General features: G+C 32.1%; 1 protein-coding gene across 6 annotated transcripts in view; it reads right to left on the bottom strand.

The window, feature by feature from the left end:
• LOC134269188 (uncharacterized) overlaps positions 1 to 20878 on the bottom strand; it is a 76073-nt gene that overhangs the window by 15193 nt on the left and 40002 nt on the right. Inside the window, exons 4-7 of one of the 6 annotated variants that reach the window (XM_062751409.1) lie at positions 10047 to 10295; positions 9264 to 9356; positions 8886 to 9064; positions 8422 to 8557 (exon numbers count right to left, since the gene is read on the bottom strand). The exons of 2 other annotated variants lie outside the window; for them this stretch is intronic. In XM_062751409.1, the coding sequence (XP_062607393.1) occupies positions 8422 to 8557; positions 8886 to 9064; positions 9264 to 9356; positions 10047 to 10295 (657 nt within the window). Of the gene's footprint in view, positions 1 to 8421; positions 8558 to 8885; positions 9065 to 9263; positions 9357 to 10046; positions 10296 to 18751; positions 18889 to 20878 lie in introns of those variants that run through there. 3 more of the 6 variants (XM_062751410.1, XM_062751407.1, XM_062751405.1) reach the window with 3 other exon arrangements.

Raw genomic sequence — 20878 nt, 5'->3', positions numbered from 1 at the left:
GTCAATAAAACAGTTTTAAAAAATAGGATCAGAGTAAAAACAGATCCTTCAAAATATCAGAGGTGGGATCAGGTGTCATGTAGGAGTAAGTATCCCCTGCCGACCGGTCACCCTCGCCGTGAGAATAAATAATCTATTAGACGAATAATTAGCAGTAAAACGTCAGACAGCATTACTAGCTAAAAATGGGTATTTACGTTCAATTATGAAAAATTCCTTTAAAAAAGGTTTAGTTCCATCCGTTCCTTTTACTGACTAGTAAAAAGTTGTTCTACTGAAAGGCAGATAAAATAATAATGTGACTTATCATCTCCGTTACAGAATATAACTTGTATAAAATGAACCTTGTACATTTCTTGTACATTTGAACATTTCTAATTACAATATCCAATATATTTTTATATCACTTGGTGGGATTTCTTAGCAGTATATCAGGGTCTCATGATAAACTCACAAACACTTTCACTTTTAAAGATATGAAGTATAAGAACTCAGAATCCCATGGGAGAATGGTGGGATTTTCAGTCCCACCGACTATCCCACCATTCTCCCATGGGAGAAAAAAGATGGGATATTTTCTCCCAGGGATGTTTTCTACCATATATTTGTTCAAACGGGATAAATCCCACGGATATTGACATTGAATTATTTTCTCCAATACGTTGTTATATTTTGAATATATTCTAGATATAATGATGAGCCATTTGTTATTGTCATAATTTTTGGGATATATTCTATGTTTCACAATGTTTGGGAGAAATTGTTTGATTGTCAATATCCGTGGGATTTATGCCATTTGAACAAATATTGTGGAAGAAAAATCCCCTGGGTGAAAATACCCCATCTGAGTTTTTTTTTCTCCTATGGGAGAATGATGAGATAGTTGGTGGGACTAAAATTCCCACCATTCTTCCACGTGATTCTGAGATTTAAGACTTCATTTCTTTAGAAGTGGAGGTGTTTGTGAGTTCAACATAAGACCCTGGAATACTGCAAAGAAATACCACCAGGTGATTTAAAAATATTTTGGATATCGTATCTAGAAATGGTAGTAAAATGTCTGGACTATGTCATGACCAGAGTTAAATGTCGTACTGTTCTCTAGAAAATGTTAATTGAAAGTCTGGTGGGTCCCTAGGGTAATTTGTAATATAATATGTTTGAAAAAGTAGTACTAAAAGAAGTTTGATCCACCACATGTTCCCCTTCGGCCCTCATTAAAAAGGAATTTCGAGTCTGGACTATATTTTCCAATTTTTTTTTTGTTCGTAAATTTTTTGGGGGGCTGGGAGTATATTTTTCTGCCCCCATCCCCCCATCTTTTTGAAAACGATGCAACGTCATTGGAATTAGCCAGGGCTAATGTTCTGATTTCTAAAGGCTATGAGATAGCCAAACATAAACAAATAAATGAATAAATAAAAGCTGAAATTTATTCCTGCAAGAAAAACCGGTTAATTGGTTTTAAGACATAACTCAAACTGATAGCAGACACAGGGACATCGTAGTTTAACTAAACCTTATCCACAAGACCTGCAACTTTCAACCTTGATTACTGGTCGTTATCTCAATATTTCACCTCTGTTTAAATAAAATACAGCTATATAGGGTTTAAATAGCAGAAGTATAATAAAAATTACCACTTACCACACGTCTTTTCATCACTATTATCTCTGCAATCATTGTCACATACATAGGAGGAACGGATGCAGTGGCCATTGTCACATGTAAACTCGGTATTTGTACAAGTTCGTCCTGAAATTTCATATTGTTAAAAGTCCATTGTCTACATCTTTTCAATGAAGATTTTAAAGACACATGTACACATCTACATAAAATCTAATCACAGATCAATATATATAAAAATATATTTATTTGAAAAAACACATAATTGAGATAGCAAATCTGACATGATCTCCGGAATCACATAGATATTTAACATAAATATTACACATAAAGGCTTGCTGCAACACAAATTCTGTATTTAAGAAAAACGAAAAAAAAAATCTCTGAAACTGTTTCTTTAGTCCAAAAAAATCGTTTATTTAAAAAATCTAATTATGTTTTATCTCAGGCATTGATACTATGTATAATTATTTTCTTAAGCTCATTTTTATATAAGCGAACCTACTAAATATTTTATTTAAATATATTACTTAAGTTCATTAAAAATTCTTAACATTTATTATTTAAAATGTTTTCTACAAAACATAAAGTAACTGTTAAAATTTAATCACCAAATGCAGATTTCGTTAATAGAAAGAGACATGTTTGTAAAACAACAACTGTATTGACTGCACGCAACATTTTGAATAAACTGAAAGTTCTACAGTGTATAGTATCAAATTATATCATGATGTGAATAACAGTACCTTCTATACCGTAGAAAAATCATAATTAAGTTTCATCTTTTTATATAGTCATCGAGAAAGAAAATAACACTTTTTCTAATTTTTCTTCTCTTGATATGACCAATGATATTATCCAAAAGTATTTTTATTTGTAAGAAATCTAACAAGATGGTTTACACTATTTTTTTATCAGTAGAGAACCAATAAGGAGATTTATATCAAACATTTCTAAGCGGAAAATGTAACTTAAAAAAGACCGGGTTTTTAAGTATCACTTGATTACAAATACTTTAAAAAATGTTTATAGAGAAAAAAATCTTTCAAGAAAATTCATACATTTTAAAAAATACATTTACCTAATTAATGTTTTCGTACTTAAAATGAAAGCCATCAATGCAGAAACAATATATACGAGGGTTGTTGATTTGAACATATTTTATTGATTATACTTTACAATTGGGATTGGGACGAGGGTTGTTCGAAAAGTTCGTGGACTACTGTCAAATATATATATATTTTTTTTGACGTCGTATGTTATAAAAATTTGGTAGAAATAATTTTGCAATAAATTCAAATAATTTGTTTTTTTTTTTTCAAAATAACTATTTATAATTCAAGATATCCAGATTTTAAGAATACATAAAAAAATCAGATCGCAGTGCAGGTCAAAACTTAATAAGCTATAGACATTACAGTATAAAATGTCTGTAGTCATATTCTCTGTAAAATATAGCGAAAGCGAAAAACAATCTAGCTAGAAATTCAAATTAAGAATTGTTACATCAATCGATTCGTATACCAAATTATGGCTTTATATTTTTTTTATTGAAAAGAAATTATCTTTAGAAGATAGATAGTCCTTATTGAAAAAGACAAACGCTACATATGACGTTTAATAACGACACAGAGCAGCAGATAACGATTTAATTTGTGTTTTACTCAATTAAGGAAACACTAAACACTTAAAAACTGCTTTTTGGACTTGGAGAAAAATATATCATATAATTTTGTGTATATTGAGACTAAGTGTAAATAGAAACACTACTGTTAACTTACATTTGGGAAGTTCATCGAAATACATGTACATGTATAATGAATTCAATTACTTATTCTTGGTCTATTATAATGCTAAGCATATTTAAGTCAATCAAATTGTATAATAAACTGTAAATAACCATTTTTTATCTCCCTTTTACGGACAGATCACTCTAACAGCAAAACAAGAGTCCCAGGGGCAAAATCGCTTACCGGCGCAACTGGGTAGGTAAAAGCAAAAATTAGTTCAGTATTCAAAGTTTAAATATATTATAAAAATGGGTTTGGGGAGCTGACTATTTCAACAAACTTAAATCTGCACTTTCTTAGAATGCTTTTGTGACACATAATGGTTTTCTTGTTTATAAGATGAATTTTTTTTTATTGATATAACCTTTGTGTTTATTTGTCCACTTCATGGCTCCTCAGCTCCTCTATACATAACCTTTTAATACTTTTAAACTGATGATCAATCATCATGATAGCTTTGTGAAGAATTTTAATGATTTTTACCATGCATTCTTATGTAAAATCTTGATTACCCATTGTGACCACACCCTTGCCCTAGGGGTTCATGATTTTAACAAAATCAGGTCTTCCCTTTCAGAAGATGCTTTTGCATGAGTTTCATCTTTCCTGGTCCAGAAATCTTGAGAAGATTTTTAAAGATGACAAGGAGCACACGGTGGGTGTGACCGGTCGGCAGGGGATTCTCACTCCTCCATGGCACCTGATCCCACCTCTGATGTTTCGGGGGTCCGTGTTTGCTCTGCTCTTATTTTGTATTGTTTTAGGGACTTTGAGATTAAATACTGTTCGTGATCTTCATATCCTTTCTCTATATATTCTTATGTCAAACTTTGATACATATGATATATTTGAGGATGATTCTACATGAGTTTCATCTTTTCTGGCTCAGTGGTTATTGAGAAGAAGATTTTTAAAAGACTTCACTAATTCATAATTATCTCCCCTTTGGCTCAGGTGAGCTAAAAACTAGTTTTTAAGTGCTTTTAATTTTGATATTTTTTTCTTTTGTAAGTACATGTATTAATTTATGAAGACTTTGACATTGTACATCCAAACTTCACAAACATAACAGACACCAAGTCCATATCATACAATTATTTTTGTTTTCTCGGTTAAAAATGATTGGCGTTTTTTCTCACACTAAAAAAGGAAGTATCTTTTTTCTGTACATGTATTTTTTCTGTTTCTTTGTTATGTTCTTTTGCGTCTCTATGATGAACTGCTTACGTGTCTATAAAGGTGTGTCTTATATATGAATCCCTGTCTGTTGCATTCCCTATATGCATCTGTGCTGTATTTTTGTGTGTCTGTACATGTCCGTCTTTTACATGTATCATTAACTGATCAATATGTCTTCTAAATGAGACTATGTGCTGTAGTGTTACAAGTAATACTTTGATTACTGTATACAGGAAAATTTTCGTTCCCGTTTTATTTTCACCCTACCCTCATTTTGGCTAATATAAAACGGTGCGAATTCAAAGAATACAGTATAAAATCTTAAACAAAACTATAACTGGGCGAATTGAAAATGTGACAAAATTGTTTGAAGATGTGAAAGCGCGAAAATAACCCTGTATGCAGAATATATTTCTGCATGTTTTCATTGTTTTAACTGTAATGCATTATGTTAACAATGTCCGTCAAAAGAGTTTGTGTTATTCTTTTAACTACCCTCTACTCAATTTAAATAAAGTTTATCTGATCTGATCTTTTCTTTTTTTGTTTTCATTAAATCTTCCTTCTTCCTCATTTATAAATATATCTTGTGATAAGGGGACAGCTGTGCCCTTCATTTCTCCAGCTTTGTTGTTATTTATCTTGATGGAGTAATAGCATTAATTAATAGAAAAAACTGATGCTCATCCTAAAACGAGCCTCGTTCTCACTCTCCTCAATCTCAGTATCTTTGAAGCTGACCCTTCTCGAGCCAATTTGAACGCTTTAGACTTAACCCTTTCATCTCCAACGCCATTATTTTCCAAAATTAATGGAATAAAAATAGAGAAAAATCTGTTGAAAAGGTTATGTTCTTTTGGCATTCACAAAGATGGCTCGCCAAGGTGAAGAAATGGCTCACTAAAGGTGAAGATTTACTCAGGATGAAAATCCTAAGAATCTAAAGAAATATTCCCCGTTATCTATTAATACCTCGTATATGGAATTAATACATTAAAAGTAACAATAGCATTATATCATTAATTTAATGAACATATTAAACTTTTAATTAAAATACATTTTCACAACACTAACCATTCAATAGCTTTCTTTCATTTGTTTGCAACATGAGAATACACAGTATTGATAATAATAAGAAATCAACATACTCTTGGATAAAAAAAGATACCATTACTTACGGAACAGGCAACAGAAGTATATTAACAAGAATATAAAATGAACCATAATGCTGAACTGTGTTTGGCTAAACATTACAAAGAACTATATTTAAATAAAGAATACTTTTTGAAACATTTAAGATTTTGACAAAGACAACATCAAATATAGTTTAATAAATACAGTTTCCCTAAAACAAACAAAATTTTACATATTTAAAGATCAGATTTTATAACAATAGGTTTTGCTGATACAGTCTTAATACTTATATATACATGTAATCGACACAATTTAATATTTTGTGAATATGCAAATGTATATCATCAGATGCCCTGCATTCATTTACATAAAATACATTTTAACCAAATTCATTTCTCTTAAAGTACTATTTTAAAAAAAATTCAAAATATAAAATACAAAATAACTTTATTTATGCTAAAACTTTCAATGATATTCAATTTCATTTTCTTTTAAAAATTTTCCTTGCTAAGACCCTGTCTTTGGTATTCTTTTTAAAATGAAAATAAATTTTATACATTTGATAAACATCTTTGTTTTTCTTAGCACTTCATAACTTATATAAACCCTCTCTACACCTGATTTTAGGTGACATATTCTCAAATTGAATGAACTTTCATTATCAATGAGAATATTACATATATTGAACAGATGCAATATTGACAAATCATATGTACATTAATTAGGATAAAAACTCAAGAATTGACTACACTAGAAGCATTATTACAATGATTCATTTACTTAACATAAATACGGTCATTGAATGAGATGTTAACACTGGAATGTATATTATACTAAAGTCACAAAGCACTGAACACTCAGACTGGTTCACACTCACCCTTAAAAACAATAAACTTTGAGATATAAAACAAGAGGAGATAAAAATTCATGTGAATATGACAGCAAAATGCTAATGCACAATTGATACTCCAAACAAGCAGGGTGTTTCACAATATATGTCACACATCTAAATGGACATAATCTGAATATCCAGCATGATACCAAAAATACCAAAACACGATAGTTAAGCTTATTGATCTAAATTTATTATATTGCATAGTATCGGAAAAATTACAATAAACCATGAAATAACCGATGATATAATCAGTGATGTCATTATTTCAGTCATCTCAAAATTGCGTAAAACTTGCAGCCCAAATTTTTTGTAAATTTTTATTATAAGAACCGTTTACGATATCTTTAATATTTTACAGGGGGTGATGATAAAATATATCTAGACTAGCAATTACTGTCTATTTTTCTTATATTAATAATATGTAGAGGGTTTAGATTAAATTAAAATGTAAAGATGAAAGACAGAGACCCTACCTCCTCTTCACCCAACCATACCCCACCCCCAAAAAATCAAGAAGAGATGAGAACAATATCAGAGAGAAGTCAATCATTGAGAATACCTCATGAAAGTCAGGTCTGAGTTTAAGGAAATGGTCTGTAACAATGCAAGTAGGTGTATCAAGAGTATTTCGAAATCTTAAAATTTTAGTCAGATGTGTCTGCATACAAGATTTCAACGTTTAAAGTCAAATGACATTCAGAGCCAGGGTTAAACTTTGCAAGAATGACTGAAAGGAAGAGCGAAAGAAGTGGACACCAATTAACACATACAGGTAGTTCTGAAACGACACATTTATTTAAATGCAACTTTGAATAAAAATAGATTTGCACTTTGGGGGTTCTAAAAAGCCAGATATAAAACAAAAAAAAGTTTCAAAAATCTTGGGAATCTTACAAAAACTGTGATTAGAAATTTATAAGCATCAGTCTCTTAAGTTATTTAGGAAAATGTTTGGAATACACTTGAAGAATAACATTTGAGGATTTGTTGCCATAGTAACTGAAGTAGAGAATTTTGGATACTTCTGACATGAGTTTACATGTATTTCTCTTGAAAATGGTTTTCACGTAATTCAGGGATGGAGTCGATTACATTAAAAAGTAATTAATGAAATTACAATTACTTTGACTTTCTCTTCAATTAAATTATAGCTAGGTTTTATAAATCAGGTAATTAATTGCTTTATAATTACTTTACAAAACTGTAATTAATTAATTACAGTCAATTATAATTACTTTTTTGTTCAATTACTAGTACCCCATCCCTGTTACGTATGAATTTATAGAGTGAAGGGGGGGGGGGGGGTTAGATTCTGTGAGATTTCTCATGTTTCCTCTAGATATTGTGTACAAGCTTACAGAAATTGAAAAAAAAATATTTAAAAACCATCAAATTCTGTCGGAAGTTATTGTACGGTAAATTGGAAGTTATTGTACTGCTAAGCTCCGCCCCTAGAAGTTATAGTACGTTGGAATTCAGTCAAAGGTTTTCTATCTGATTTAAAGTATGGCCAACATCAAAAGAAAAAGTACCGCACCATGCCACAATTTTTAATTTTTTCTAAATAGTTTAAGTATCATTTTGTTTATCATTTAAGATAAGAAAATTTCAAATTGAATAATTCAGCATGTTTCAGTGAAAAAATCATGAATATTGAGCTAAAATTGACTTCACCACAAGTTTTTAGAAAAAAAGGTTTTTCAATGAAATATATAGTGTAAAAATCAAATTATGACTCACTTATGGACAGGTACTGTAGTTTACATCAATAGACACAATTAGAAAACAATGACTCACCTTGTGGAATTGAGAGTTGATATTCATTTGTTTTTGCATTGCGATCATTGTAGATAACCCGGAATGGAGTCTTGAAATCTTCTGCCGTAACCTGTAGAATCTCCATAGTTGTTACTAACATATCCTCACTCTCTTTCTGCAAAAATGAAATATTTTTGTAATAAAAATAAAGCTTGTGAATGGGCACTTTTTCATTTTTAACACTCATTAAGTCAGTTAAAGTTATCCTTCTTGTGCCTGAACTGTGACGGTTTTACTCTCACCATACACTCTTAGTCAGTTAGAGCTATCCTTCATTACATATAAATCTGCCCTGTGACAGTTTTTTACACTCACCCTACACTATATTTTTAGTTAGAGTTATCCTTTTCTACATATAAACGTTTAAAACATACACCGTACACCTTACATTTAGTCAGAGTTATCTTTCAAAGTATATACCTGTGACGGTTTTTAACACTCACCATACATTCTATATTTATTCGGCCGTGAACGCCAAGTGAGTATGTCATTCCGTCGTTCCCTCGCTTCCACAGAACTTTGTTACACATGATGCCCTCCACCCCGTAAACCTCACATTTAACCTTGTGTCGCTTGTTGTTCACAATGGCGGATTCATTGGTGCATCTAAATTTGGGATCATCTGGAATAAGAAAATGTATTGTCAATATCTTTTTATTTTACAAAAAAAGATGGAAATTTTCTCAGATTTTCTTTTTCATAGAGGGAGAGTTGTAATACTATTGAGAAATACATGCATACACAGGTATTATTCAAAGCTATGGGGACTGCACACGGAAAGACTGATTAGACACAAATTTATAGTACAACAAAGTACTTACTTGTACGAACAACGACTTTATATGTCCTTTCCTGCTTAGAACCTGGTAAACCATCGACACTGGCACTGCACATTACTAAGGGCTCAGTGTTTCCTGTCAAAATTCACGTAAAAATTTATGTCAATACCATCGAGGTTCACAGCACTTAGAATATGTTCTTTCAAAAATTTTTTTCAGTATATTAGTATACCTTTATCACTTATTTTTTTAATTCTTACATTTTCAAACATAAAAAGCTCTATGAGTTTCTTCTTTTGAAGAGATAAAAAGTTAACCGTTTATTCTAACAAATTACCAGCGTTTAACACTTCCATTTGCATGATTAAGTCTCAGACTAGAACATTTTGATTAAGACTAAAAAAAACTGTGGCTTTTACTCAAGTCAGCATAGACCAGGAATAATAATTTTTGTAAACAGTATATGCATAAATAACTGATGTCCAATATTCTTGCCTGTGTACTGTAGATTCCTTATTTTTCAGGAGTTCTTGTTATCACAAAATCGTGAGAACTATCGTTTGTGAGGGGATGATTGATCAAGAGATTTTACATTGAATTCAGTACCAGTAAAATAAAAGAAAAAATCTACGCAAATTGTGCTTTTTGTGAAATTACAGGATAATTAATTTTTCATGTATATTTAGGAATTTGTGGCATTGCTACTGAGAAAACATACATTGCAATACAATATTTTTAATAGGTGTACCTCATTCTCCAGAAGTTTTGATATGATTTTGCAGCCCTAATGATTAAGACATATTGACATTTTTTTTTTAAACAAACCTTCAAATTCCATTTTATCTGCCACATACTGTGTTCCTGCCTCGTTGGGCATGTCCACCACTCTACCCTTCATCATCTCGCCCCCCATCATGATCATAACATTAGCTTTTGGAGTACTACCCATCACCATACACGACGGGCCATACATTCCTGGATCGACCTCAATACGGTGCGGAGCTGGATTGTTTTGGAGTGTGAGGGTTTCTGAGTGGGACTGGTCAAACTTGAAAGTCATTGAAGTGATTGGTTCTGCAAGAAAAGTCAGACATATTTTATTCAAAGTAGAGAAATCCAGTAACAATTAAATGGTATTTGAAGCCTTCTACTGCAGTAAAACTCATATTCTATAATAATTACAATAAAGATATCATGCCTCCCTTAACTTTATAAAAAAGAAGGTTAATCTAGGCAAGTCCTTTATTTAACATGTTTAAATTAAAACATTCTAGCCCAGTTTTTCTCATAATTATTAACTGAAAAAGCATTAAAATCCCAATTTTAGAGAATGCTCTGCAGTTCATAGCAAAGAATAAAAATATGTTTTAAGTTACTGTCTTAACCTCTCTGTTCAATGTGAATGGCTACAGACTTTTCTGGATTATCCTTACCCCTAATTTTCATGGCTACATACATTTCTGAATTATCCTTACCCCTAATTCTAATGGCTACAGACTTTTCTTCACTATCCTGACCTCTGATTTTAATGGCTACAGACTTTTCTGGATTATATCCTTACTTCTTATTGTAATGGCTTAACACTTTTCTGGATTATTCATACCTCTAATTTTAATGGCTACATACATTTCTGATTATCCTTACCTCTTATTTTAATGTCTACAAACATTTTAGTTACAAGGTCATCCCTGACCCATTTACCGCCCTCCCTCACTTATTTTAAAAGTTCACAGGACAAGTTTCCAGCATCGGTCTTCTGTACGTCTAAAATAAATCAAAATAACAAAGGACGTCAGGTACTGGAATAAATCAAGACACAAGAACGTTGTATATTAGTAAGGCTGTTCTGACTTGCTCAATTACAACAATTTTTTTAAAACATATTTTTTTTTAAATTGGGTTTCAATTTTTTCCGTTTCAAAATTGAGATTAAAATTCACAAATTATGGGGCATTTTTCTGTGGTTTTGATATTAAAAACCATGAAAATTAAGATTTTCATATTGTATAAAAATGTGAACAGAAACGAAGTCTTTAACATGTTCTCTAACTATTGATTAATTAGCATTTAAACTTACACAAGAAACCGATATTTCCAAGTTTTGCCACATTTTCATTTAAATTTTCAAGTAAAAGGGACCCTTTACCAAGAAGGCCCCATTTAATTTTTTTTCTCCACATTTATTATCCCAGAACTTATGCATTTTAGAAACTCACCCAGTAAGGTAAACTCCAAGCTGATGTTGTTTCTCTGAGGGGAGACCACACTGCAGGCATACTTGTTTTCCATAGAGAGCTCCTCGAATTCACAGAAACTGGTCAGCTGGCGGCCATTGTGGTACCATCTGCCCTTGAGTTTACTGATAATGTCCAGGGCAGACAGTCCGGGTATGCTACACAGGGCCGTAAGGTTCTCTCCCTTGTTTAGCATGGCAGATGTTGGGGTTAGTGACACGCTATACTCCTGAGCCTAAGCCATCCCTTAAAAAATAACATAATTATTACAACTTTAAAGTTAAGTAATGATTGTTGGATGATGAAGAAATTGCTGTAGATGCAGGCTTCTTAAATTTATTTAACATAACTACATGTAGCAGTATGTTTTAAGCAATTTTGGCCTTTCTGTATTTACTAATACATGCATTCACAATGGTTTTGGCAGAGATAAAATTACAGAAAGTAAATGTATTTTATTTCTTCAAAAATCTACCGGTTCATCTATAGGCGGGGTAAAAAAATTTCACTTGCGGGGCGGAACGAAAAGAGACAGAAACGGGACTTAAAGCACCTGACTGTGCGGATGCAAGACAATGTAAATATTAGAAAAACTGTCATATTTTTGGGTTTCGTGAAAATGAGCAATCAATTGGCTAGCATGATAATTTAATGCATGAACGCTTTCGCCTTAAACGGAGATGGACAGAGATCCAACTGATTTTCTTTTAAACCAATTTTAATGTTTACAATTTCTAGTAAAGGCAATCCTAATAATCAGCAAATATTTGAACATCATATTGATGATTGATTGTATGTTATTTAAGGTAGAACATTTATCGGAGAAGTCTTTGTCACAAGATTTTCTAACTTCATAATGATAAAGAAGCACCCGTTTATCAATCAGTCAGAAGCACATGACATGTTTCCTTGTTATTAAATGTAGTGCAGGCAGTTAAACATGGAATGATAATTACGTATTACGTCTTCACAATTTCAGTCATTTTCAGGGATTCTTGTCATTCAAAGAAGACAAAAAATAAAAAAAAAATACTTCTTTAACATCGTTGTTTTTATTGTTTATTAACTGAACAGTATAAAACAATATTTCCCGAGAATAAATTCTTTTTTATTCAATTGACATAAAAGACAAGTCCACTATTTCAAAACTATAGGCAAATGAACTCTATTTATTTCAGTCAATTTTTCACCCTACATTTGTAAATATTTTTTCAGAACTCTTTGTCACAATGTTTTCAATTTTTAATATGATAAAGAACATACCCAAATGATTACAAAAATTGATTAAATTATATACCTTTCCCCTCTAACTAATGAGAGATAAGTAATTTTCCGATCCTAATATTCTTGACCTTTTTGCACTTACACGGGATTTAATTATTAAATGACTGTTTGAAATTACTTTCAGATTAAAAATGTTTATCAAAAATTGTACTTTTATTTTAAAAAGATCATATATAATAGAAAAATTATGTATATGAATAAGTAACAAATAATTATGAAAAGGAATGCACATCATTTCATGATAGATATCACAAAATGTACACACAATCTAAAACACATACATCTTTGACCTAGACACATTTCATCAACATATTACAAACATTTAGTTGGAAACTGAAGATATTTTTTTTTTTAGGATTTTTGCATTCCTTCAAAATAGTTACATGTACATACCATTTACATTATTACAGAAAGTTGTATAAAAACAATTATAATTGTTATTTCATTACACAAGATGGTCTTGTATTTCTTAACTTAATTAAGGCCAAGATCTATTAATTGAAAGGTGCCTACAGGTTCCCTAATTCAAGAAACATATTTCATTAAGCCTTATAACAAAAAAATTGAATGAAGATTATTTCGGCATAATTTTAAATTGAATTCTGTGAATATGTTTTCTACCATTTCTATTGAAGCTGTAAGGTATGGGAAAAAGTTACATTGAATCAATTATGACGTCTTAATGGATATATTTACATTTGCCAATGTCTTTCCTTATATGACAGTACTAAAAAAATGAAATTCAATTTTCAATGACATGCAGTCGGTCACATGATCAGACTTTCTTGCGTATGGAAAGCAAACTGCATGTGCAATTTGGAAAGTTCCGACTGTGACGTCACATAACGTCATAGTAATGTTACGTTGCATTTCAAAATCTAAGTCTAAATAATGCCTATGTTTGTTTGTAAAATAATGAAAACGTAAAAAATAAATATAAGAAATAAAATATCATTTTTTAGAGTTGCATTGGTGTATGACATGAAGTCGGTACGTGATCAAATCTACTATGACGCCCTTCGGGCGTTATAGAATTTGATCACGTGACCGACTTCACGTCATACCCCAATGCAACTCTAAAAATGATATCTTATTTCTTAACTAGCACAGGCTAAACACATTCACTAGTTATGATGTCATACGACGTAGGTTCTACGTTAACATCCCTCTCGAGAATTTTTAACTCATATTGAGACGCCACCACGTGCTGTTGGAGGGCTGCAAATTATGATTCTATGATCGGTCTATTGAGCAGTGAGGAATCTTTTTCGAGCCAGCACCTACTGCGATACGGGACCTCGGTTTATACGGCCTGATCCAAAGGACCGGCCTCAACGTCCCATAGTGGGATTCGAACCAGCGACGTAAGGACCACGGAGCCACGCAGGCAACCATCATCGTATTGTGATTTACAAGGGAGATACAGCAGTGCGCAGCATTGTTAAGGCTTGAAAAAGGGGGCGGGGCCTAATTTATACGGGAAAAGTCTACTGTGACATCACACAAAAATATGACTTTTTTGTATTTCTCATAATACCTGAAAATGAAATAATTTGCAACTTTTAATTGTATTAGCATAATAAACAACAATATAACTTATCAATGCATTAAAAAAAGTTGCTAGTTAAATCCCATGTAGCTGGTTATAAACAAAGCACTGATCGCGATGAACTTGTAAACATGACGTCATTTTGGTAAAAATGACGTATTTCATGTTCTGTGAGAGGCAGATTGGGGAATTTTTTAACAATGAAAAATGCGTTTTATTATTAAATGGAATATTCTTTACAGGTTTTAAATAATCGATTAATACCAACGCATATCCTTTGTTTAGTGCGATTATTCATTAACTATCAAGAGAATTTATTTTATTAATTATGTCGTGTTTTTATGTACAGGTTACGTATATTTTACATCGAGATTCCTCATAAAATCGTACTTTCGCAAGGGCATACACTGCATAGATCTGTACCATTTTTTAAATATAAAAAAGGATATTTTTCTTAACTTGAAAAGTGCTGCTGCTTTCTTTAATTCGAGGGCATGATTTTATAAGCACACAAATTATTTGGTAAAAGTCATACATATTTCGACATTGCCCTATTTACTTGAAAATTTAACTATTAAAACTATTCAAAGCAGCAGCACTTTTCAGAAAGTACAATGTATGCAGAAACAATTAATAGCTTGTATTTTCAACTAGGGTATGCCCTTGCGATATTGAAATTTGTTAATGACCTACATTCAGTACACGAACTATACATTCATCACGTGACTGTTAATTGATGGGTCTAAACTTCATGCAGTACAAAGTAGGTTATACCATGCTATTTCCATAAGTATTAAAGTTCTGTGATAAATAAACAGCTTAATTAAAATAAATTCAATTAAAAAAACCCTTTTTTGCACGTCTATTCTCCGTTGATTTCTCACAGTAGGCTTTAACAGTGCTGCGTGGCGTAGCCAGGCCACTAATGATGTGGACACAAGAGTAGGCAGGGGGTTGGGGGCCTAATGTCCCCAATGGACCCGTGGTTAAGCCCTGGTGAGGATCCAGAGGGCAATCTCCCCGACAGCTATTGAATTTAGAAGAGCATATTCGACCCTCCTGATCGCATTTTTCTTAAACTTTGAAGTTTGTTAATGCGTTATGCACCCATGTTTTCGAGGTCTGTTTTGTTTTTGTAGAAAATATGGACAAACACTCCAAAATGAGAAAGGATATGCCCGATACATTGTATCGTTGTTTATGCAATATGAAGAGCCCACTTAAAACAATTTTAGAATTTTGAAGAGACAAAATACTTATGAAAAATTAATCGGTTGGAGTTGTACATGTATATGAGAATGTATTAATGCTCTTAGAAAAAAAATCAGCAGTACGTAAACCAGATTCAAGGAAAATCTAATGATTTCAGAAAGAGAGATGTCTACTACATGTATCATATTTTCCTCTAAACTGATTCTGTTTATTTCAGTAACTGTTATTATTTATTGTTTATTAAATTGTTTCTAAACATTTCTTTTTGATATTTTCAAAAGTATTTATTTATTGCAAAATGATTTAAAAGCATAAAATCTTCGACTGCCTCTCGATCACGATCTCCTTTTTTCCCTAAAATGATGTGGACGTTTTTGCGTACAAACGTACGCCTGGCTACTGCAAGAAGCAAAAACAAATTCCGTTTAATTGTTGACGTGTTTCAAGATACCTGTAAATACACATTTTGATTTGACAGGAGTTTAAAAGCAAGATGTGTTTATGAAACACTATGAGCCCGACGGCTACAAAATTTAAAAAAGCTATAGCATATCCTGTAAAAGTGATTATTTACACTGGTTGTTAAGTACGCGTTTGTGACCATCAAACATTACGCGTGGGTGTAATATACGCAATCGCAAGAGATACCGAAAAAAATGTACGCGGCCATTGTACCTAACATCGAGAAGATCAAGGTCATAAGGTCATTGACCTTGGTGTAATTTGAAAGAAATTCTATTTAATTAGTGGAGAATGCATACTAAATATGAAGTCTCTATCTCTCATGGTTCAAAAGTTTTGGCATATTTTTAGCATAAAGGTCACAGTCAAGGTCATCGTCATTGACCTTGGTGCAATTTGAAAGAACTCTTAAAATTACGGGAGTTTGCATACCAAATACAATGTATTCATTCTCTATATCCTATGGTTCAAAAGTTATGGAGAAAGGTACGAAACCGCTAATTTAGCATATAGGTCACAGTCAAGGTCAAAAGGTCATTGACGTTTGTGTCATTTGAAAGAGATCAATTAGTGGATTATGCATATTAAATATGAAGTCTCTATCTTTTTATTGCTCATTAATTATGGCGAAAGTTAGGGTTAGGGTTGCAGACAAACAGACAGGACAAGGGCAATATGAGCCCTGAAGAATGATCTGGGCACAAAATGAAAGAAATTTGACCATTACATTACAATAAAACTCATAAGAAAAATAATGATTTTTGAGAAAATAGCCTCAGTGTTACTCAGGATTGCCACAGTATTATACCTCAGGGCTACTCAGTATCAGCTCAGTGGCCCCTACATCAGTATACCTCAGTAATCCTCAGTACCACCTCAGTATCAACATATTAAACCTCAGTGCCTCTCAGCATGGTTTTCAGTGTCTACAGAGAAAAGCCTAAGTGCTACGCATGACTACAAATTACCTCAGTTAACTCAGTACCGGGCTCAGTACCACTCAGGGTTTTCGCAGAACTACTCAGTACTTCCTCAGGGTTTTGTTTGATTCTCTATACGTTTTAGTTACAGTTGTGAGAAAAAGCTGAAACTAGTGTGGAAGCATCCTGGGGTAGTGTTAATTCTAAACTATTCAAATTATGACTCATAGGGGTAGGATGATGCCATAATGGGGAATCCAAATTTTACATTAAAGTATATACAAAATAAAAACTTCAAAAATCTTCTTCTCAAGAACCACTGGGCCAGAAAAGCTGAAACTTAAGTGGAAGAATCCTAGGATAGAGTAGATTCTGAAATGTTCGAATCATGACCCTTTTGGATTGTGCAAGGTCAAGATAGGTATTACGAAGGGGGAAATCTGTAAAATAACAGAATGGCCAAATTTACTCAGGTGAGCGATGTGGCCCATGGGCCTCTTGTACACTATTGGTATAATTTAGAACATCGATAATTTCTGTGTATTGTTTTCACCTTCATGTACATATTTAAATAAAATGTCATCTCTAATCAATATATACCCTGAACAAACTTCTAAATGTTAACCTGACATTTTTTAAGCTTACAATGAATAATTTCTTTCATTCATGGTTAATGATTGATGTATATTTCAGTTCTATATTAACTTAAATTTCATGTAAGAATCTTGTCAGAATTTTAAGCAAAGTGTCAAGGACATGATGTACAATTATCAATGAAAATTCACATAAAATAATTTCTATGGAGTAAGACCACCACTCGCTCTAATTATTGCAAGACACACTTTTTTCAGGGATACTGTGTACCTCTGAATAGATTGACCCATCTACTGCCACACCTACTGCAGGATCCGTCTAAACCGTTGAAATTGTGTGGAAGAGGGGAGGGGGATCCAGATCACTTCCAGTTTGGTTAAATTTTGTCCAATGCTTTCAATTTATGATAAGTTGGCGATGAAAATGACGCACATCTTTTAGAAAAATGATTTTAAATAGTCTTTACTGGTTGTTTACTTTCAAAAATAATATCAAAGACAAATAAACGCTATAATATAAAAAAGCGTAAAACGTGGTGCAAGGATGATCCAGATATCAGCATTTCAACGGCTCTCCCTCCTTTTTCAATGGTCATTTTGCCAATGTTTTGTGTGCTTTTTTTAAAAAAGCAGTTTTTAAAAATGGATAATTGACTTAAAAAGATGCTGATTACAAAAAACACGTGCCACAAAGTACAAATTTATTGTCTTTACGTTTCGTCACGGGACCTTGGTTTTTCATCGGTGATAGTTGCTTTTTTTTATATTTTTTTTAGAAGATTAATTATTGGATATAATAATTTGAAAATATGATACCATCATATCATGAAGCTTTATATAAATACAATTATTAGAGTGAACACTTAGAAGTTTTGTTTTAAGTGTATATATTTGAATATATATATTTGAAAATGAAAAAAAAAAAAATTTGAAATTATAACAAATCTAAAATTATCTCCTAAATGGCATAAATATTACACATAAAAGCTTGCTGCAATACAAATTCTGTTTTTCAGAAAAACGTACAAAAAAATCTTATCTCTGAAAGTGTTTCTTTTGTCCAAACTAATTATAATTGATTAAAAATGCAAATTATTTTTGAAATCAATTAAATAAGGATTGCTACTTAGCAAAATTATTTTCATGAGCTCTTCCTTATATACACCTTGAAATTTTACTGCAACCAAATTCATTAAAAATTCTTAACATTGTACTCTTTTCAACGTTTGACTTTTAACTTCAAAACATAAAGTAATTATCAAAATGATGTACTCACCAAATACAGATTTCATTAATAGAAAGAGACATATTTGTAAAACAACTGCTGTATTGACTGCACGCAACATTTTGAAGAAACTGAAAGTACTAGTATCAAATTATATCTTTATGTCAATAACAGTACTTCCTTTGCCGTAGAAAACTCATAATTAAGTTTCTTTTTATGTACAGTCAGTGAAGAAGGAAATGAACCCTTTTCTAATTGTCCCTCTCGTGATATTATCCTAAAGTATATTTTTGCTAAGAGGTTGAACAAGACGGTTAAGGTTAACCAAGTAAACTTTTTAAACAGGATTTAACATGTTTAAGACTTATCTTTATAAGATAGCTTATAACGTGTTAGTTTATATATCTACATTTGCAAATAACTTTTTAGATGAACCTATTGAGAGAAAATATGTTCAATTCTGTATGAACTTCATTTCGGGGTCAGAGGTCAAATCCCGACCCAATCACAGAGCAAGATGATATTTTGTCTACATTTTCTGTCACGGTGCAACTTGTTTTTAAATATTTCTAAGTTAATAACGATGAAAAAGATAAAATGATCGAATGAGTAAATCTTCTTTCGATGTGAATAATGTTTTGAATCCTATAATTAGCCTAAAACCGCACTTACCTTTTTAACCCGAAATTTCTTTAGAGTCATGAAATAGTAAGATTATTTTCAGAAGCGATTACATTGCATTGTTCTTCCACAATATATTTCACATATTTCACATGTGTATTCCTTGAGACAAGACCTTTCTTTTGATACCACCAGATTTGATCTTTTGACCTTGACCTTGGAGTTTAACCCACTTTTACACAAAAATTCAAAACTTTTACTTTGGTCATGTCTTTTGAACAGTAGATACCTGGACTTTTATACTTCACATATGTATTTTCTGTGGCAAGACCTTTCATTGAGTATCAACAACCTTGACTTTTGACCTTGGAGATTTCTATACTTATAAAAACTTCAACTTTTGCCGAAACTTCTGAACGGTAAAAGCTAGGGCTTTCACACTTCACATATGTAATCCTTGTGAAAAGAGGCTTTATTGGATAGCAAGAACTTTGATGCTTTGTCCCTTACCTTGGAGTTTGACCTATTTTTAAAATACAAACTTGACCATAATTTCTGAAGAGTTAGGTTTCGGGATGTCATACTTCACGAATCTAATCCTTGTGACAAGACCTTTCATTTGATATCAAGAACTTTAACCCTTTGACCCTTGAGTTTGACCCATTTTTACACAAAAAATCCAAACTTTTACTTTGGCCCTACTTTTTATACGATAGGTACAAGGAATTTCATATTTCAAATATTAATTTCAAATATCACTTTCACTTGAAACTAACAATTTTGACTTTTTGACCTTGGAGATTTCTGTACTCACGAAAAAACTCTAATCATGGCCACAACTTTTGAACGGTAATGGCTGGAGCTTACATACTTCATATGTGTAATTCATGTGAGAAGACCTTTCCTTGGATATCAACAACTTTGACCCTTTGACCTTGACGATTGAATTCGACTTACTTTTAACAAACTTTAACCTTGGCCATTACGTTTGAAAAGTAAAGGCTACAGCTGTTATACTTCACATATGTAATTATTGTGAAAAAACCTGTCATTAGATATCAAACAACTTTGACCGTAGCCTTTGACCTTGACCTTAGACTCTGACATACTTTTTACAAACTTTAACCTTGGATATTATTTTTTGAACGGTAAGGGCCAAGGCTTTCATACTTCCCATATGTTATGTTTATAACAAGGCCTTTCTTTAGAAACCAACAATCTTGACCCTAGGACCGTGACCCCGGAATTTGTCCTACGTTTAAAAACGTAAACCTTGGTCATAACCTTTGAACATTTGGTGCTAGGGTTTTATATTTCACATTTGTATTGTGAAAAGGCCTTACTTTAGGTACCAATACATTTGATCTGCATTTGAGAAAGCTTAACCTTCGCTATTTGTTGCCATTCGGGGGGCATCAGTGTTTCACAAACACATCTTGTTTGTTTCTATCTCACTTCTACGGACAGATCACTCTGACAGCAATTGTATAGTGCTGTAAATATTTCCTGTTTATATCTTCTCTATACTGTTTTTACAGTTTAAGTAAATAAATTTTT

This window comes from Saccostrea cucullata, unplaced genomic scaffold, assembly GCF_032062105.1.
Source record: "Saccostrea cucullata isolate Sc308-1 unplaced genomic scaffold, CSIRO_AGI_Scuc_v1 ctg962, whole genome shotgun sequence".
NCBI classification, from domain to species: Eukaryota; Metazoa; Mollusca; class Bivalvia; order Ostreida; family Ostreidae; genus Saccostrea; species Saccostrea cuccullata.
This window is presented reverse-complemented; position numbering and strand designations above follow the sequence as displayed.